Below are 22,100 nucleotides of genomic sequence, written 5' to 3'. Positions count from 1 at the left end.
GGTCTGTTATGATGTTATTGTAGGTGATGGGACTGCGTCGCCAGCGGAACTATGCCGGCCGCTGGGACATCCTGATTCAGCAGGCCACTCAGTGTCTGAACCGACTACTTCAGATCGCCTCCCACAAAAAGCGCAACTACATATTGGATCAGGTACTGCAAATATTTCCTTATTATACCCAGAGAAGACATGACTGCCAGTTATGTACTTCTAGCTTGTTATTTATATATAATATTATTGTCTTTCAGGGTGCCACAAAATGATAGAGTAGAAGAAGCAATAATTGATGTATTGTACTGAAGTGTCAATGTGATGTTTTTTTTTTCTTTTTTTTTTTAAGCATTTGAATCATTTTGCATTTCAAATTACATTTGAGTTATTTTGTGAGCCTCTGTTATCATGTATTGGTTGCCTTTGACTTTTTTTTTGAGTAATCTCATACTAGTGAGTAAGAAAAAATTCCCTGCGTCGCTGTGTTAATTATAAAAAAAAAATAACCTTGGTTTTAAAGAGACAGCACTTTTCCTGTGGGTTGTTGATGTTTGTGTTAGTAACTAGGTAAGAGGTAAAACCAACCTTTTCAGCTTTTCAGAGCTGCTCTTGTTTGTGAGGTAGTTGAGTTTTACAATCACACTCAGCATGCGGAGACTGTTCATAAACAAATACTGTATCTGTTGAGTGAAATCCTCACAAAAACATACGTCAGTGAATGAGAGACACTTTTAGACTAGTAAAACTGTTTACTTGTTTTACACAGTATATTTTTTCTGTTACAACAGTTACTGTGTCAGATTTGAAGTTTTTTTTTTTTATATGTCAGACTACACATTGCTCTGTGAACTGTCATCGCTTGCTGTCTTTGACAACATGAGTAATGTGATTGAGAAGGCAGATTTAGAAACAGGAGTGTAAACAAACAGTGTGTCAGAGTGTTTTCTGTACTAGCTCTCTTTGGTTAGTTTGTTGTACCTCGCTTAAACGAGCTAAGATGATTAGTCTGATCCTGGTTTTCCTTATAATTTGTTTTTTCAATTAAATTTGTGAATCAGTAAAAGATTTGAGATTGTGCTTGAGTTTGCTGTCAAGGACAGATTACTGTGGCAGGACAGCAGCGTAATGACATCATCTAATTCATATTCAATTATCAGCCATGTGAGCAAAATCACATAAAATTAAATGATAGTTAATGTCAATTATACAATATATTTAGTATGACATTCCATATTCAGAATATAGTTCGACATTTGTTGTAGGCTTTTTGTACAGTATTTACACGTTCATGTGTCAAGAGTGTTTAGCTATACAGTTCCTTATTAAGATATAACTTTTATCATCCTGTGGCACAATTGGCTATTTAAATTAATTTTGCATTAAAAAAGCTTAATGAAGCTTTATTAGGTACACCTGTCCAACTGCTCGTTAACACAAATTTCTAATCAGCCGATTCCAAGGCAGCAAATCAATGCATTTAGGCATGTAGACATGGTCAAGACTCACAGCTAAGAACAGGAAACTGAGGCTACAATTTCTTGAGTCTTGATTTCTCCTGCGACATTCAGATGGTAGGGTCAGACTTTTGCTTCAACAACTTAAAAAGCATGGATTCATCCTGCCTTGTACCAACATTTCAGGCTGGTGGTGATGGTGGTGTAATGGTGTGGGGGATATTTTCTTGGCACACTTTGGGCCCATTAATACCAATTGGGCATTGTGTCAACACCACAGCCTACCTGAGTATTGTTGCTAACCATGTCTATCCCTTTATGGCCACAGTGTACCCATGTTCTGATGGCTACTTCCAGCAGGATAATGGGCTATGTCATAAAGCTCGAATCATCTAAGACTGGTTTCTTGAACATGACAATGAGTTCACTGTACTCAAATGGCCTCCACAGTCGCCAGAACTCAATCCAATAGAGCACCTTTGGGATGTGGTGAAATGGGAGATTCACATCATGGATGTGCTGCTGAAAAATCTCAGCAATTGTGTGATGCTATCATGTCAATATGGACTAAAATCTCTGAGGAATATTTCCAGTACCTTGTTGAATCTATGCCATGAAGGATTAAGGCAGTTCTGAAGGCAAAATGAGGTTCAACCTGGTTCTAGTCTGCATCTCTAGCCTAAGTTAAATTTAAATGACACTTTGTAATGTGTATTTTATTTTTTTATTTTTTGTATTGTGTATTTATATAGCGCATTTATTGTGTATGGCCATACACCCAAAGCGCTTTACAATCATAAGGGGGTCTCTTCACAGCACCACCAGTGTGCAGCATCCACTTGGATGATGCGACGGCAGGCACAGGACAACAGCGCCAGTGTGCTCACCACACACCCGCTGTTGGGGGAGTGGAGAAACCGTGATTCAATTCGGGGGATGGGGATGATTTGGGAGGCCATGATCATAAGGGCCGATTGAGGGACTTTGGACAGGATACTGGGGTTACACCCCTACTTCTTACGAGAAGTGCTATGGGATTTTTAATGACCACAGAGAGTCAGGACCTCATTTTAATGTCTCATCTGAAAGCGCCCTCTGAGAGTGTAGTGCCCCCTTCACTTTTACTGAGGCATTAGGACTCACACAGACCACAGGCTGAGCACCCCCTGCTGGCCTATCTAACACTACTTTCAACAGCAACCTAGTTTTCCCATGTGGTCTCCCATACAAGTACTGACCAGGCTCAGCCCTGCTTAGCTTCAATGGGTAACCGGTCTTGGGCTGCAGGGTGATATGACTTTAACCCAACAGTTGGGTTTGTCCAACTGTGACCCAACATTGGTTACAAGAACCCAGCAATTTTGTTTTTGAGTGTAGCTGTCATGAATGTCTGTTATCATACACTGTATGAAACCATATTAAAACGGCAATATTACCTTTGTAAGTTTGTCTTTGTATCTAAAATTTCCATATTAGTATCTTAAAAGTATATATAAATATATATCAGTAACTGGAGTGTACATATCAGTCTCTTAAGTACTCTACTTGCTTAAATAGTTCAAATGTTCTATTCTTATTTTTTATTAAATTATTATTTTTAAATGTATTGTTGTTTTTTTATGTTGTTTTTTCCTAATAGCAAGTGTGTTTGATGTAAGGTGTCTTGGTAGTTGACATGACATCACATATTATTAAAGAAGACAAATGGTTGATGGAAAAAGCACAGTGTATTCTGACTTGTTTTCTGTCAATGACACAGCAAGAATTTAGCAGTCAGCCTCTCATAATGTGGGAGAGTTTAGGTACTATTTGGTATTTGGCCATAGTTTGTTATGCTCTTGTTTTTGGAAACCAGTTGCAAGTTCCACTATCTTTATGACATCAAACATGTTGTTAAAGACATCACGCCATGGTTTTCCATTATGTTTCTTATCCATGACACGGCAAGAATTTAGTTAAAACACATTTTCACACTTTCTTATCTGAGTATTGTATTAACGTTACAAAAAAAGAAACATCTATCAAGGAAGGTTTTTATTTTAAAATTCAAAAGAATATTGTGATAGTTTTTACTTCATATAATTAAGGGCCAAGCGCTGAAGGTGCATAGGCACCTATTGTATCTATTCCGGTTCTTATTATTATTCTTCCGGCTTCTTCCTCTTCTTCTTCTGCTCTGGGAGTCTATGGCAGCGCTATGAACCCAACAAGCTTCAATTGTTTATTGTTCAATTGTTTAACTTTTGAACCGACTGGACTACAATCAAAATTTCTCTCCTTGGAATTTTTTGCAAAACCTATTTAATCAAACTCGTTCTAGGCTGTTTGTTCGATTTTCAGCAAATTTGAATCACATGATCTCCAGATGATGCTGACCAAAAGTTATTGAATTTAAGTAGGTTAGACAAACCGTTTTCGATTAACTTGTGAACAAATTTAGTGTAAAGCTTGTAAAAATTGACTTAAGGTGTTATCTCTGTAACATTTTGAAGTATTTGCATCAAACTTGGTGTGTGTTATCACAACCATGGTTTAAAATGAGTTGGCGCATTTCAGTGCACTACCCCCTAATGGTCTGGAGATACAAAAAAAACTTTTTTTTTTGCTTATAATTTCTCAACCCTTAGTCTAGACTTCATAAAATTGCTCTCTTTACGTCTGGCAGAGCATGCCGAATGATGTCTGATTTTCCCAGGTCAGCCATTTTGACCGTCGGACATTTTGAATTACGTTAAAAATTACTATGGCTGCGTCTGAAACTCAGTAGGTACTGCATTTGAATTTAAATGTACTACTCGGCCGTTAGAAAAGTACGTTCTATACAGTATGAATATGAAAAGTATGAATGGAATTCGAACGTACTACATCTGCCATTTTGCCATGGTCATGTGACCTACCTACGTCAGTTGCGTTGCTTTACTCCCATTTATGAATTCTCTCACGGGGCATCATGAGATAGCGCAGTGTGCATGTGATGCGCACTCCACAATCTCGCCGGAAGTAGTAGGTCATCCGCGTACTTCTCACCTACTGATTTTCGAATTCTATGAATTCAGACATACTTCTCGGCTCACATACTGATTTTAGTGTACTATATAGTATGGAAGTATGTGGTTTCGGACGCAGCACATATTTTATGGACACATTTTTGAATTGTTATGAAAGTCAGTATGTGCTTTCAGGACTCTGACCTGAAGGTGCTCAAAGTTTTGCTGCAGTGCTACCTTTTGGTCAAATGTTATAACGATATTTATAAAAGTGCTAATAACTTTTGACTAATTTTGCCCATCGTTATAATAGTTGTCTTCATACATTTCTTGGGTATAAGATCGATACTAATTATGCCTTAAATAACTGAACGTTCTGCCTGCCATCTTGCCTATAGGCAAAAACCTACTTTTTCTAACTCCTCCTACATTGCTTGTAGCTATATTTTGTTTTGTTTTTACAGTGGTCTTAATAGTTTTACATTTTTCCAACCTTATTACAAAGAGTCTCTAATAAGATTTTTGTTCCAGTATGCTGGGTTTCATAGACTTCTGTTTGGATTCTATTGCAGGGTTGATTTTTTTTAAAGATAAATCAGAGCTGGGATGAACAAAAAATAAATAAACAAAACACAAAAACAACCACAATAATCAACTGCTTCTACTTCTCTTTTGTCACTTTGTCTAGACAAATGTATATGGATCAGCCCAGAGACGAAAGATGCGCCCTTTTGAAGGGTTTCACCGTAAGGCTGTTGTAATTTGCCCGAGGGATGAGGATTTAAAGGAACGAAGGTGTAAGCAAGCTGAGGATGGGAAAGATGTGCCCGATCAAGCCGTTTTAGAAATGAAAGGTAGGAACTCTGCTGTAAAAAACAACATCATAAATCACTAAATAGGTCTGCAAAATTGTATTTAATCTTTATTTGTAATTAAAATAGGAACGCATTAAAGAATAAAAATGAAAAATGGGATGCTACAAACTGAGCATGACATTCATTTAACATTCAACTTAAGTTTATGAAAGTGGTTTTTATACACAGTTGGAGGCAAAAAAATGTGTCCTACTGTAAAAGTTTTAATTAATTTTCAAATATTTTTTAAGTGATTTTTTTTTTTCTAATGTTTAGACTTTTAACAGCTTATTTCTAATAGCTAGTTTATTTTTTTATTGCATGATGACAGGATAGAATATTTTACTGGTTATTTTGCAAGATACTATTATATTCAGCTTAAAGTGCAATTTAAACTAGCTTGTGTTTTTATATTAAATTGACCTTATAACTTGTAATATTTTATTTTTTGTTTTATTATTATTATTATTATAACCGCTTTTATGCAAACGAAAAGAAAAAAGACAACATATACTAAGAAATACTGTGTTTATATTGTTATACTGTGTTTCTTGCTCTGGTAAACTTTGTTATATATACAGTATAAATAAACTTCTTGCTAACAAGTGGGTAAAACCTTGTGGTTTGAAGTGTGAACTTGTAAAATGTGTTTTGAGGCTGTTGCCAACCTACAGTTTTGTTTGTCATGGTGTTTTGTTTTTCATCTTGAATTTCTTTGACTTTTACGTAATAAAAAATAATTCACTTTGCTCATTGTGATGAATATGAGGCAAATGCCACTGCGTCGCCAGAATCGGTACTCTACATCAACCAATCACCATTACGAAGAATCATTACTCAGTATCTGCTCCAAAAGTTCTGATCGGAGCATCCCTATTTGTTTTTATAAATATGGCAGACAAGATCATTTGAAAAGTCATTTTAATGAGGGTCTTATGTAAATCATTGTTAAAATGTAAGATTTAAAGGCATAGTTCAACCAAAAATTTTATTATCTTCACCATTTATGTGCACTCTAAACTTTTGGGGTAGTTCTAAACTTTTTATTTTCTTCTATTGAACACTTAAGAAAATATTCTGAGGAATGTTGGAAACCAGCAATCATGGATATCCATATTGGAAAGTAATATTGAATCCAATAGTATTTTTTTCCCCAACATTCTTCAAAATATCTTTCTTTCTGTTAACTAGAAGAAAGAAACTCAGTGAGGTTAGGAACAAGTGAAAGGTGTGAAGGAAATGATGACAGAATTTTCATTTTTGGGGTGAACTATCCCTTTAAGTCATTTTTATTATTATTGTTATTATTATTTTATTAATAAGGACACGTTTAAATAAAGCCGAATTCCACTTTTAATGTGTTGATGCACATGTTTAGCTCTCAAGCTAATATTATCATGCACATCTTAGTCACACGTTTAAAAAAATCACACTCTTTTTCTGGATGTAGAGCTTGGTTTGCAATAGTGTTGAGCATCTCCACGATTTATACGTTTACTGTTTAATATGAATAAACAATTTGTTTTGGAACAGTGTCATTTTGTCAAGTTTAAAATTGAATCGATCTGCTTTTTTTTTTCATGGCTCCAAAGCCAACTTTGTGCTGCCAGAGGCGGGAGATTTCCTGGATGAAGTGATGTTCATCGAGCTGCAGAGAGACGAAGCTCGAGACTTGATCAAACGCTACAATGAGGAAGGTCGGAAGGCTGGACCTCCTCCTGAAAAACGCTTCAACAGCTGGGGAGACAGAAGACGTGAAAACAACAACAACCAGAGGTACGACAGTCATGGAGGATCAAGAGGAGGCCATCAGAGCAGAGGAGGATCTGGAGGAGGCTACAGCGGAGGAGGTCAGTTGAACTTATTAGCTCTCATGCAATCTGATTCAGTTTTGACTGCTCTGTCATTAGTCATTCTCTTGCTTTGCGTTTTGGTCAGGTTATAATCGTGATGGCTACAGTCAGAACCGCTGGGGAGGGAATTACAGAGACAGTCGAGACGGATACAGCAGCAGCAGCAGCCATCAAACTGGAGGAAACTACAATAATAGTCGCTATGGCTCTTATAACAAAGAGGGATATGGTCAAGTGAGTGCTTTATGTGGCTTATCAGTTTTTATTTGTGACAAATATTTAGTTGCATAGATGTTTGTTTGTATTTTTTTAACGTGTGTTTGATCTTTTCTTTTTTTGTTTTGGATTCGTTTTTATATGTTTATTATTAATTTCTTTGTTTATTTATAAAATGTTTTTTTTTTTTGTTAAATTTTGTTTTGTTTTTTTGTAAAAATATTTTTTTGTTTTTGCTTATTGAATTGTTTAGTTTGTATGTTTTATTTGTTTGTTTTTATTGGATTAAAAAAAGTATTCCAGCATTTCAAGGTAGAAAATATGTCTGCACAATATATCGCTTCAGCATCAATATCACATGTGATCATTTACAATATTCACATTGCAGGATATGCTGAGTTTCTATTTTTAATCTTTTTTTAATTTTATTGATCCATGCTTGTAGAATGTTTATTATACAGTGGTGCTTCGTTATTCGCGGGAGTTATGTTTTAAAATTAATCCGACATATGTGAAATCAGCAAAGTAGTCAGCTTTACTTTTTTACAGTTATCATAGATGTTTTAAGGCTGTAAATACCTCACTACACACTTCATACACTTTTCTTAGACAGCCATTAACATTTTCACACTTTTCTCTATTCTTTAAACAGTCTCAAAGTTCAAGCGTTCATAGAGAAATAAGTCCAGTATGATGGAATAAAACCTAATATCAAAAATGGTTGATCTTCACTTATTTATTCTGTAATGGTGCCCTACAGCCAAATAACTTTTACCTTCCTGTAGCATGTCCAGAAGTTTAACTTGTTGTGCGATGGTTAGCATCTTTCTCTGCCTAGTGGGTGCGACTGCAGGTGCCTTTGACAGTGCAGAATGTTTTGTCAACATTGTGGGGCGAAAACTTGCAAACATACAGTACAGCACTTCAAAGTCATACTGCTAGCGATCGAAGATTAATGTAAATTTGGCAAGCTAAATGCATTATGTACTATACGAGACACGGCACAGAGGAGATTGATTGACAATGGTCTACAGTCAATCAGAACGCAGAACAAAATGCGCTGAAAAAAGAAAAGCATGTCAATTTGCGCGAAAAAAAATCCACAAAACTACGAGGCCGCGAAAAGTGAACCACCTCATAGTGAGGAACCACTGTATTTTATGTATTTAGAAATTTTCTTTAAATAAACATTTTCAAGTTATCTGCTAAATATGTATTTAAATCAAATTATATATTGCAATGTTAGATTTTCCAGTATCATGCAGCCATAATAGGAAGACGTCAAGGCACATCTGAATCCAAACTCGGTTTCATTTCCGGTCTTCTTTTGATCGAATTTTGAAGGCAGCATGTAAATATTCTTCACTATTTGTGTTCTATTTCTCACATTTGAGCTAAAAGAAAAAAAAAAACATGGCATGTTGAAGTGATGCTTGGGTTTCACTTTGTATTTAAATGCATGTTTTGGATATTTTGATGGCATTTCTAGGCACTTCTAGTTACTGTTGTAGTAAACAAATATCCATGTAATATCAACAAAACTTTTTTTGTTGTATGGGATTAAATAATTATGCTGCCTCCAGAAGTCTGTCTGAAATCCATATTATGAGTTCAGTGTTTCCTCTAGGATTTTTTCCAACTGTGGCGGCAGGCCTTTTTTACACAGATCTACCAACTACCTGTGGCGTTATTTCAAAGACAAATGTCGTGTGCGCAGAATTAGATCGCATTTATGTAATAATCTACGAGCATGCAAATCTCTTTGCGTGCTGATTTCCTCTGTTCGTGCTCAACTTCTTGCATGCCTCCTCAAATATGTGCTGCTCAAGCGCAGATCTTCTTGTACGCTCTCAAATAAACACTGCTGAAGTGCAATTTAGTGCGTTTATGTAACAAGTATATATACATTTATTAGATTTGCTAGGAATATTTACGAATGTCTACAATAAACCTACAGAGCGGCATTAATGCGTGCTAAAGTAATGTGAAATGGCCTCACGCATCAAGCACCTGTCAGTCAGCCAGTCACTCAGTCAGCACGTAACCTTAAAGGGTTAAATAAATAGTGCACAACACTTCTACGGTTACAGAAAAGTTACCTTTTAATACATTTTATTGCGATTATCACTCGCTATTATAAAAACACAGCTGAATGTTTTGGATGAAAAGCTGTAATGTTGCCGTGGTGGGATCAATTTTGGCAAGGCGCCCCGCCATGGAAGCATGAATGTAGTGGAAACCATGGAGGTGTTTTCATAAACGCTGCCTCTAGAGCAGGAATCTCCAAACTTGTTCCTGGAGGGCCGATGTCCTGCAGATTTTAGCTCCAACCCTAGTCAAACACACCTGAACAAGCTAATCAAGGTCTTACTTGCTATACTTAAAACACCCAGGCAGGTGTGTTGAGGCAAGTTGGAGCTAAACCCAGCAGGGCACTGGACCTCCAGGAACGAGATTGGTGACCCCTGCTCTAGAGTCACTTCCTGACAGTGCAGCGAGGCAACAAGTCAGCCCACTAAGCTTTCTGACATAGCCCTTTTTTCTTTGCATTCTGTTTTATTTTATATTTGTCTGTGTTTTTGTTTCCACATATCATCATCCTCAGGGTTATAATCAAGGCTACAACCAGGGCAACCAGAGCAGCTATGGCCAAGGAAATTACAACCAAGGCTACAACTATGGCAACTATAATCAGTACCCAGGATATGGGCAAGGGTATCAGGACAATCAAGGATCTGGACAATCCTACAACCAGCAGAACTATAATCAGCAGTATCAACAGGTCAGTTACTGTGAATCCTTTCTGATTTTGAAGAATACTAAAAGTAATGGCAAACAAATTACATTTAGGTGATTTGTTACAAAAAATGCATCAGTTAACTGGTAGCGGCAGAAAAGACGTCTTTGTACACACACATTTAAAATTGGCAGTTGAAATTACAACTGAAAATGTTGTATCACTTACTGGACTCTTGTGTGGTAGCTGGTGTCAAAGGAACTGGCTTTAAGGGTCATGAACCCCCCCTCTTAGGCTTCAAGTCTACCTCAGAATTCTTTAAAAAAATGCTTCAAAATGGGCATGGAGTGTTGCGAGCAGAGGGAGGAGTGTGGGCGAAAAGAAGGGAGTGAACAACTGTCATTTGGCTTACATAATGAGACACAAACTGTGAGGAGACCCATAATTTATAGCTTACAAAGTTAAAATACAAAGAAATAAACAGTAATTTAATGTCCTGCTACATATGTTATTCATAATTTTATATACACATAAACACAATCTGTTAAATCATTATAAAGATAATCATGTTTATATAAACACTATAAACGAGGAGGGCTTCTCTTCTTCTGAATTTCCAAGTCTAATTGCAGAGACAGTGAATAGCAGTGCAGCACGTCTCTTACCCTGTCTATTTCAACCATTAGCCCTGCCAGTAATCTGGAGAATTTCAAACGTATGGGAACACAGCAGCATGGATACAGGCGATGTGTCTGATTAAAAACAAACTCAACTGATAAAAGACAAGTCTGCCATTCTCGTATTTATGTACAGCTCTCCTGGCAAAAATTCTAGCTGCAAACTAACAGATTTGCTGTATCAGCTCTGACAGCATAAGGAAAAAAATTCACCATTTTCCTCACAATTAAAGCTGACAGGTGCTAACATTGTCCAAACTGATGCTCAACACACACATCTGTTAACATTTCAAAAAGTACTCCAGGGTGTCTTGAACTTTTATGTCTCCAGTATTACAAACTCAGTTCTTTTCTTTCTGCAGTAGGAAGGTTTTAAATGTGTCATGTCACTTAGGTTTAGGGATGGGTATTATTAAGGTTTTTACGGTATTACTACTTTTAATGATACCACTTATCGGTACTGTTCTCTCTTCAAGTGGTTCTCTGTATTTTGGGGCAATAACTCACACTCCACTTACCCTAAACAAATCTAAACTGTGTTTCCTACAAAAATACAAAGCAGGTTATGTTTCACAGCTGTCTTTTTCTAGTTTTTTTGCTCGATATTATAAGCACTGTTCTGTTTAAACCTTCGCCATTGTAGTAATGCTAATAGCAATCATATTTACATCTGTTTCAAGCTACGAATATTTAATAGTACATATGAACAGTACAAAACAGAGCTATGATCCCAATCTGAGCACTTGTGATCAATATACTTCATTTGCAGCTGTTTTTAAGTAATTTATAAGCCTTGATGTCCATGTCAGAGCTACAATTCACTCATGTTTTCGGCAGTCTTTTTGAGACCTAGTTATTGATGACGACGTTATAGCGGGTTTGTGTCTGCTTTTATATTTAGTGTCGAATTAATATTTGCTGGTAAGGGAAATCTATTTGTTCACTTCTGCTATTCATACTTTAATTTGCATTCCAATTGATTTATTTCTTCCACTTAACTGCAAATTATATTAGAAACGGTATAAAGAGCACAAACATACGTACAGACGGTGATAGGTGTACTTTGTTATGGGTAAATGATGCTAATATTCGACACAAATCTATCAATTTCCCCCTTTTTGGCTGTTCTTTCTATGAATGAATTATGTAGATACACTGTCCATGCGTGTTTCCTTGTCAGCTAGTAAAGCTATATTTCATCGCACAACAATTAATCTATCAGGCTTTTTGGCTAAAATAGAAAAATCACGGTCTATTAGTTATTATTTGATTATTTTAAAATTTCACCTCTCCTGCTGTGCATGAACTAAACTGTTGAATGGTTAGCGTATGAGGCGGCTAGGCTAAGATAGCCTCAATTTTGATTTAGTTATTTTCTAATCGGTTGCCTATTATGTGGTGAATATACCTCTGTAATGCATCCTGCAGTCCTATTTTGTCTGACTTTCTCGGATATCTCACCTGTTGGCCAAAAATGTTTTTGAAAAGTAGTTGTTTCATGAAGCTTTGTCTTTTTTTCTGCAGTATGCGCAGCAATGGCAGGAGTATTACCAGAATCAGAGCCAGTGGAACCAGTACTACGGTCAGTACGGGAACTACTCAGGACAGCAGGGCAGCCAGAGTTCATACGGCTCACAGTGAACCAGAACAACAATCTGACATCATTACCTCCGTAATTACACACATACAGACCTTGCCTTACATGAAACGCATCCTTCCATTTAACGTCCACCATTTCATACACGCATATTGTTAAACATTTACACACTCTTTTCCCAAATCCAGTTAAACACTGGCTGGTAACTGATTAAGCTGTGATTGTTTTAAGCTAAATAACTCAATATGGACATTGCTGATATGATCAAACTAGATATTATTAGTATCAAATTAAGGTCAAATTAAGGTTTAATAGACTTTTCAAGTGTAATTTAAAGCTATTATATGGAGATATTCTAGTTGTAGTACCACAAATCACCTGCAGGTGTAGTAACTGAGGTGTTTCCTCAACACTGATTGTTTTGCCAAAAACAATTTCTGATTTGCCTGAAATGTGTTTAATTTGGAAAGTAGATGCTTTCCATATCATAAAAATGATGTCTTCATTTCCCACAATTTAACATGTGACCGTAAAAAGCATGTTTTTTGGTTTCAATTGTAGTTGTTCAGTGTTTGATATACTCATTGCCTTCAAAAACACAAACTAAGAAGAGTTTTGTTTTGAGGACAAAAAGTTTTATTCTTCTTGATTTCTATAAAATCCTAGCTGATTTTAAGAGCATTGATGATTATACTGGCGGAGAAAGTATTGCATTCGTTTCTAAAATGTTTAGTTTGTGCTGGATGTTTTTACTGTTCTGACCTGTCCAATTAATTTTTGCTTTGAGAATTAAATCTTAAAACACTACTTCGACTCTGATGATGATTTAATATTCACACATGGTGGTGTTACAAATTTTCACTCCTCCTCTTAAGCGTTGACCGTTGCAGTGCCCCAAGGCTCTATTCTAGCAGCCATGTCATTCTCACTGTTGATGCTTCCCCTTGGATCTATATTTGAGCAGCATGGTTTAGGCTATCAGTGTTATGTGGAGGACTGGGTAACTCTTATGTGCTGTTGGGGATGTTTTCATAATAATAATAATTCCTTATATAGCACTTTTCTGGGCACTCAAAGCGCTTTACACATAGGGGTAATCTCCTTATCCACCACTAGTGTGAAGCATTCACCTGGATGATACGACTGCAGCCATTTTGCGCCAGACAGCACACCACACACCAGCTGATTGGTGGGAGTGATGAAGCCAATTATGATATGGGAATGGTTAGGAGGCCAAGATGGACAGAGGCCAGTGGGCAAATTTAGCCAGGATGCCAGGACCTCAGTTTAATGTCTCATCCGAAAGAAGGCGCTCACTGAGCATTATAAAGTCCCTGTCACTATACTGGGGCATTAGGACCCACACAGATCACAGGTTGGGCTCCCCCTGCTGGCCTCACTAACACCACTTCAGGCAGCAACCAAGCTTTCCCATGTGGTCTCCCATCCAGGTACTGACCAGGCACAGCCCTGCTTAGCTTCAGTGGGCGACCATGTTAGAGTTGCAGAGAGCTATCTGCCGGCCTGGGGTGGTTTTGAGTGTTGATTTGTCTGTGTTGTAACTTTGTCTGTGTTTCAGCTAGCTGAATGATTGAATTCTTATTTTGACACACATTTTAAGAAAATGCTTAACAATGCTTAATGATACACTCTGGGCAAATAAAAACTGCTGTACAAATGCATCAGATCAATATTTTTCTCACTTTTTTGCAAAAATCTTTTAATCAACCTCAATCTTGATCAAAACTGTTAAATTGCTTAGAAAATTATAAGATTTTAACTCTTTAATTGCCAAATTCATAAATGATGTCACTGATTTGATGAAAAAAAACAAAATGACATCATTTTAATATAAAGTAATTGTGGACTGGATTTATTTTCCTTTTATCATAGTCTTGGACATTTGATTGCCTTTGATGCATTGTTTTTGATAGATTTTTCATATTTTTCTCACTAAGTTACAGTTGGTGGCTGTTAGATTATATTTGATTCAAGTTTATTGTCATTACACATGTACAAATACAAGGCAACAAAATCAAGTAACTGGAGAGACACTCAGCCTCGCAATGTTTACCCCATTGACTGTTGTTGCCCCATTGACTTCCGTTATAACCACATTTTTTATTTCAAAACCATGACAACTTATAATCATGCATTTTTGATTGTTGGTTTTTTTCCTTGTTGTGAAGAGGTAAAATGTGTAATTTTTACTGTTGATTGTCAGTTGACACCATTAACCTTTAGATTAGGCCTGTGCAAAAAAGCTTCTGGATTTTATATGAGGTACAACAGCAAATTAAAATGAGTGTATGTTTGTCTGTAAGTGTGTAGGAGTGTGAAAGTGACCTGTAAACACTTGCCTTAATGTGTCTGAGAAAATCAAAATATGCAGCTCAGCTCTCAGAACTACATGTAGTAAACAAAAACAAAGACTGTGTATTTATGCACCATCAAATGTGGTTCTAATGGAAGTCAGTGTGGTAAAAACAGCCACCACCAGTAAATCAGTACATGAAAATGTAACAATGCATCAAAGCCAATGCTTTAACTAATCGTTCACATGTCCAAGACTGTGATAAAAGGTAAAAAAAAGTCCAGTCCACAATTACTTTTTATATTGAAAATACGTCTTTTTTTTTCCAAATCAGTGACCTCATTTGTGAATTTGGCAGTTAAAAGTTAAAATTCTGTCATTTTGTAAAACATTTAGTAGTTTTGATCAGGACTGAGGTTAAATAACAGATTTATGCAATAAAAAAATAAATAAATAAATAAAAAAAAAATATATATATATATATACTAATCTGATGCATTTTTACAGCAGTTTATTCAGTGTATGTTTTCATCTATAGCAAAACCAAAGGGTAGTAAATTTGAATGGTGCACAAGGGTCATTGATTCCACTATATCCATTCTTCCATGGGCGAGCGCCACACCAAAATTCATTATGCTGTGGGTACATTACAGCTTCTCATTCAAAACATTCAGACGTTTTTTCTTAAATAGCGGGTTATAATCACACTAAAACATATTACAAGGCAAGTGAATTATAACAGAGCAAACTTTTCTGTAATCATAGTGCTGTGCGTTATTTGTTTAACCAATGATCAAGGTGATATGCTGACTGACTGACTGTCAGGTGCGTGATGCGTAAGGATAGCAAACATGACAGCTTTCAGTTAAGATGAACACAGTTTCCGTAATTCTACTTTATAGATAAAGGTCTGTTGTTTTGTGTACAATGACTTTATCTCGCAAATGGTTATAGCCATTTCACTTTACTTCAGGACACATTAATGCCGCTCTGTCTATTGGAGTAATTCATAAATATTCCGAGCAAATCTAATAAATGTTGGGTATAAACACACTAATCGCACTAAAGCAGTGTTTATTTGAGAAGAAAATCTGCACTTGAGCGGCATATATTTGAAGGCGTGCAACAAGTTTTGTGCACGAACAGAAGAAATCAGCACGCAAGCAAAGAGATTTCCATGCTTGTATTACATAAATGAGATCTCGACTTGCCACAGCTGGAAAAAATCCTAGAGGAAACCCTGAGGGTTAAATATATCTTTCTCTGAAACATAAGAATGGATTAGACCAGGTGGTTGACCGCCTCTTAGATGCCTGGTTTATACTTCTGCGTCAAGTGATCGGCGTGACCCACAGCACATGCAACGCGCGTAGCTGTGCATTCATACTTCTGCGCTCTGTTTCTGTTGTTCTGCAATAACACTTCCGAAACGCTAGCGGGCAGTTGGTCTTCGCTGGTTTGTTTTTTCCTGAACTCTTTCTTAATGTACATGTGGCTCATTTTAAGGCAGGAACTGGCGGACTAGCAACAACTTTAATCATAAGGTTAACATAAAGCAAAATTTGCCATCTGGAGCTCCTTCACGGCACTCCACACTTGTAAACAATTGTTCTATCTGGCATGCGTGGCTCTCGGTCCTGCCCACACTCGTCAGCACTACTAAGCTGACCAATAACAGAGCTTGCACTATGAGTCGTTGCAACGTGTAGTTACATTTTTTTTAGAGGTGCACATCAGCGACGGCCACAGCAGGGGCTATGCGTCCAAGCGTAGGCTGCACCATAACATGCGCGTGCGCTTGAGCAGAAGTATAAATCAGAGTGTTCACAGTCCAATTGTAGCTTATAACATTATTTTCATAATTTTTATCAGAATATTGCAAATGATAAAATATTACCCATTCATATTGTGTGCACACAGACTTTTCAGTCAGCCAGCCCCAGGGCTTTCGGTTAATTGTCATACCATCCAAAATCACAGCGTTTAAGATCTGATTTCTGCTGCCAATGACGACGCCTGCGTTTAAACAGTTTTTCGTCTTATTTTACACTTTAACAACCACATGGATGCTCAAGTCTATTTAACTGATTGTATTTGAATGACATTACAACATCGATGCTGTAAAAGGAACCTTATAAAATTGAAAATTGTCACACAAAACATTCACCAAAAGTTCATCATTGGCTGAAAAACACTAGCTGTGCATATAGCACATACCTTGTATTTAAAGGGCACCTAGGTTACCCCTTTTTTCAGATTTAATATAAGTCTTTTGCGTCTCTAGTATGTGTATATAAAGTTTCAGCTCAAAATACCCATCAGATTTTTCATTATACCTTTTACAAGATGCTTTTTTTTACTGATTTCCACGAGGGGGTGGTTTTGTCTTACTGCGCCTTTAAGGTGACTTCTGCCCGCCTACTGTTTCTACTTGCCTTCCCGCGTGCTTTAATCTCCTCCCTCGGCTGCTTCAGACAACACACAGACTTAAAGGAAGGTCTCACATAGCGTTTGTGAGAAATACTACAGTAAGAACTAATCTTTACTAATCAGTATTGTGAAGTTGCATTGAGTCACACACAATATCGTTACCAAGCGCGTGCGCATACATACACACACACACAGATATACACAGGCACACCGCAGCTGACACACACACACACACAGGCAGGCAGACAGAGCGAGCGCTTAGCTTAGCACTGTTTTTGCACTCAAATGTGACAGGATACAGGCTAACCTCCAGTGTTGTGTGGATATCTGTGATGTTAATGTACAAAATAAACCTGATTTAACTTCCACAAACCGGGATTGAAGCGTCTTCTTTTATAATTGTTCTGACACGTGGCTGTGCTTATGAAGTAAAGCTGAAGTAAATCGCTGTAATTAATTACACGCGTGCACTGTTTTAAAACACTTTAAACATGTGAAACTTACTCTTAATCACATTTGATGATGATTGCTGATCCTAGCGAACAGAACAGACTTTTTATTCCTGGTTGCTTTGCGTATGTCTGCCTGGTCTTGTTGACATATACACATGACTAACGGAACATGTTAATGCGCGCAGCTGTCAATCAATTCGGTGGGCGGGGGGACCGCACTCCTACGTAAAGTTGCGGTCGGTCTGAAAACTTCTCTAATTGGTCCACCGTTTTTATGATGTTAAATTGAAAAAAAAGGACTGGGTGTGTTTATATCACCCCAATAGGATGGTTTATACACTATATATACACATATGTTTGTCCAAAAAGCTTGAAAAGTAGATTTTTCACCATAGGTGCCCTTTAAGATATTGTGATGCGTTCATGGAAGAAAACCTTTTCATGCTCAGAAAGCAACATTAATGTGTAAAAAGCATAATGAGACTCCTTTAATGAACCTGGATTTTGTCAATAATAAACACGTCGACTTTTTCTTTCACATTCATATTTTAATCACACCAAGAGTGCTTTATCATGGATTTATCATTCCTCAATAAATAAAAATCTATAACCTAAATTCATGATTTAGTAAAACAGACATTCAAGTTGGAGATGACAAAAGAGCTAACAGAAAACACATTAGAAAAACAATTGAAAATAGGTCCAGTGTTCATCAGAGATGACCCTTAATGTCACGCTCCCGCTGCTTTTCATTAATGCTCATACTTTAATACGCCGGAGCACTAATGAAGCCGATTGTGATCATTTTGAACCGAGACGGGACTATTGTCTGGCATAAAACAGTGATACAATACCCTTTGTCTGCTACTCGATGAATTGTTCATTACATAAGGCACAGTGATGAATTCTGGGTATTATATCAGCACCGAAATGGCATCCCTTTACAGAGGAGGTACATTCTTACTCTTCAAGTTCAATACAGTTGATCACAGTTTAAGTTTTCCAGTGTGAACATTAAGACAATACAGTTTCATACTCTGCTCAAACCTCACTCTTCATGACAGAAACCCATGTGGTCTCGAATAAAGACTACCGGTAGTGAGATGGCTGATGTAGCAGTCCAACTTTGAGTACTGGAGGTCCAATGATGTGGTCCTCGCTGGCAGTTTACGCTGGTGCATAGAGAGCTATAACCGTACGGATCCACCAATAGGCTCATCAAAATACAGATCATCAGCAATTCCTTAAATAAAATCCCTTCTGGGTAGAATTTCATCATAGTTAATGAACGTCATGAACAATCTGTTGAAGACAATAGAAGAAGACAGTTGGCGAGAAAGACGAGGACACGTTCTTCAAAGTGTTCTGTCCAGTGTATTTAACAGTTCCCCCCCCACACACACACACAACCAGACGGCCACATGCACAAAAACTACTTCAGTCTGGTTCCTTTCGTTTATCTTTGTTCAGCTTCAGTTCATCCATTTTCTCCTGTAGGAGAGAGCTAGGGGCAGATGAACCTCGCACCCTTGCCGGAAGAGTTGCGCTCTGGGATGATATAAGGCAGGTAGGTGACGTTAGTCTCAAGACGTTTTGGTTACCCACTCGCTCATTACATTAGCTTCTATGTAATGTATTTTAAAAACACGCTGTGGAAAAGCTTATAAAAAGAAACACAATGCTTCATGGCAATACCTTTTCAAGAGGTGGATGCTGTTTCTGGGAATGAAGACGATCTTTCCGTTTGGCCACCGGTGTCCAAACTCCTGGCTCTGTTTGAGTTGACCTGTCGGATAGTGTGGCCGCTTCTGCGTCGCTGTCTGATGAAGTTTGGCCCTTGGAGTGTTCAGATTCATTTCCATTTGGAAAGACGAACGCTTCCTCTTCGGAACCTGATTGAAAGGCTGCAACACAGGAGAACGGTTAGTAAATCACCTGCCAGTTTAAAGTGCCCATATTATGCACATTTCCTCAATGTGTGTGATGGTGTTCAGCTAGTAAAGGCACTTTTCCACAGCAATGGTATGAAACAATTTGATTCAGTATGGCTCACTTTTGGGGGGCTTTACCAGTAGTAATGGATCGTTCTTAAACGACTCATTCATTTTGAACCAAATCTCTTGTATGACTCGAGAACATTAGGTGCATTCGACATGAAGCATGGATGCAGCCGGTGATTAACGTGATTAGCCGAGCACAGGCAGGGGCGGAGTTGTAAACGGCTGGACAGTTCGGGGCTCAAAGTTGCTGCAGTCATGGTGACCGATCACATGGCGTGATCATTTTTTTTTTTATTGCAATAACAACAAAAGATTTGCAGTACAAATAAAACAGAATACAGTCTTAACAAACTATAGCTCATTATTAAACAATATGGGAATTCTAAAATAAATTCAAGTAGCATGTATAACAATTGTATGAGAAATAAGGGGGAAACGAGAGGATATGTGCAACAGACATTTGTGAGAAATACTACAGTAAGAACTTTCCCAATGAGTATTTGATGCATTTGTTGTGGAGTTGCAACGATGAGTCACACACAATGTCGTCACAATGTTCATGGACACACACAGACAGCGCGCTTGTTTAGGTCTGCAGTCTTTTTGCAGGCAAATGTGACAGGATACAGGTTAATCTCCACTGCTGTATAAATATCTGTTATGTTAATGTACAAAATAAACCTGATTTAATGTCTACAAACCAGGATTGAAGCGTCTTCTTTTATAATTGTTCTGATACGCAGCTGTGCTGATGAAGTGAATCTGAAGTAAATCGCTGTAATTCATTACAAACATGCTCTGCTTTAAAACATTTTAAACTTGTAAAACTCACTCATGATCACATTTGATGATGATTGATGTTCCTAGCAAACTGAACAGACCTTTTATTCCTGGTTGCTTTGCGCACGTCCAGTCTTGTTTATATGATTATACGCGTTGCTACGGAGACATGTTAATACGCAGCTGTCAAATTAGCTTGGTGGGCAGGGAAACCACCCTCCTACGTCAAGGTGCGGTCGGTTTGAAAACCGCTCCAATTGGTCCACCGTTTTTGTGTTGTTTAATTGTATAAAAAAGGACTGGGTGTGTTTATATCACCTCAATATGATAGTCTACACACTTTACCTACACATATGTCTGTCCAAACAGCTTGAAAAGTTGATTTTTCAACATAAGTGCCCTTTAAAGTTCATCTATTGATAATAGCTATAACTTACCAAACCAACAGTTGACCACCGGGTCAGTATCTCAGTGTGTCCCATACCATTGATACTAGTACCCCAAATGGGGGGTTTCATGGAACATGGAGCAATCGCTTGCTTTTTTTTTTAATGTCTAATAATCATGTTTAATCCCGCCCCTTTTCGCAGCGCCGTACAACAGAATTTCGCGCACACAAACTCATGTGTGACCGCAGCTTGAAGGAGGAAGAGACAGCAGTGGAAGATGAAAAAGGATCATGCCTGGACCCTTTGTTAGCGTTCAGCTTGGGAGTCGTCGCCACCTGTTTTCTTTGTTTATTTTCATTATTAAAATTGTTTAAAGTTCTTTGGTTCTCTGTATCCTTTATCCCAATGTCTGGGGAGCCATCTAAACCTATTAAATAATATGTGATAAACCGTTTATGAATTAGTAGTATGTCCAAATTAATAGCATTAGCAAACCAGTACACCAGATGATCTACAAAATGCTGGGATTCTGAAGTGTGAATCCATGAGGCCATAGCAAGCACAACACAAAACAACTGATGCAGGCAAGTCATGAGATGATGACGACATGACAAACGTAGTAATGTCTGAATTTCAGTCATGCTAAACAATGTGCTAACAAATGTTAACTTGAATTCACAGTAACCAGAATTAGGCGTATCAATTTTAGTCTTCCAGTAAAAAAGGTTAAAAATATTGATGACTCATTTTGCAATTAAAAATATGCTATTTTTTTCTACAGAACAAACCCTTGTTATACAATGACTTGCCTAATTACCCTTAACCTAGTTAAACCTTTAATTGTCACTTTAAGCTGTTTAGAAGTGTCTTAAAAATATCTAGTTAAATATTATTTACTGTCATCATGGCAAAGATGAAATAAATCAGTTGTTTGAAATGAGTTGTCAAAACTATTATGTTTAGAAATGTGTTAAAAAAAATCTTCTCACCATTAAACAGAAATTGGGTAAAAAAAATTAACAGTGGGCTAATAATTGAGTGGGGGCTAATAATTCTGACTTCAACTTTGTGTGTGTGTGTGTGTGTGCGTGCGTGCGTGTGTGTGTGTTTGTGTAAAACAACACATATTCTGCAAGAGTTTCCCAAACTGGCATAAAAAGTTAAAGGCAAAATTATTAGCCCTTCTGTAAAAAGTGTTATTCTTTTTAAAAAATATTTCTCAAGTATAATGTAGATATGCTTTTTTTTCAACACATTTTTGTTTAACAAATTTCTTCTGTCTTTATATTTAAACTTACTAGTTATCTTGATAGGTAGTATTCAGTTTAAAATGCAAATTAAAGGCTTAAAGGTGCAGTAGGAATCAAAA

General features: G+C 37.2%; 2 protein-coding genes across 19 annotated transcripts in view; one reads left to right on the top strand and one right to left on the bottom strand.

The window, feature by feature from the left end:
* hnrnpul1 (heterogeneous nuclear ribonucleoprotein U-like 1) overlaps window positions 1-22,100 on the top strand; it is a 90,062-nt gene that overhangs the window by 14,568 nt on the left and 53,394 nt on the right. The window contains 6 exon segments of one of the 2 annotated variants that reach the window (NM_213271.1): window positions 24-152; window positions 5,121-5,286; window positions 6,879-7,136; window positions 7,225-7,373; window positions 9,961-10,137; window positions 12,294-13,173. In NM_213271.1, coding sequence (NP_998436.1) covers window positions 24-152; window positions 5,121-5,286; window positions 6,879-7,136; window positions 7,225-7,373; window positions 9,961-10,137; window positions 12,294-12,410 — 996 coding nt within the window. In that variant the 3' untranslated portion in view covers window positions 12,411-13,173. 2 annotated transcript variants of the gene reach the window in all.
* The window catches only part of rasgrp4 (RAS guanyl releasing protein 4), a 59,629-nt gene continuing 55,618 nt past the window's right edge, over window positions 18,090-22,100 (bottom strand). For 8 of the 17 annotated variants that reach the window (XM_087292127.1, XM_087292131.1, XM_087292122.1 and 5 more), the window contains 2 exons: window positions 19,258-19,466; window positions 18,090-19,110 (listed from right to left, as the gene is read on the bottom strand). In XM_087292127.1, the coding sequence (XP_087148253.1) occupies window positions 19,000-19,110; window positions 19,258-19,466 (320 nt within the window). In that variant the 3' untranslated portion in view covers window positions 18,090-18,999. 17 annotated transcript variants of the gene reach the window in all.

The sequence above is a fragment of the Danio rerio genome, chromosome 18, assembly GCF_052040795.2.
Source record: "Danio rerio strain M-AB ecotype USA chromosome 18, GRCz13ab, whole genome shotgun sequence".
NCBI lineage: Eukaryota > Metazoa > Chordata > Actinopteri > Cypriniformes > Danionidae > Danio > Danio rerio.
The sequence above is the reverse complement of the archived record's forward strand: the minus strand, read 5'-3'. Positions and strand labels throughout refer to the sequence as shown.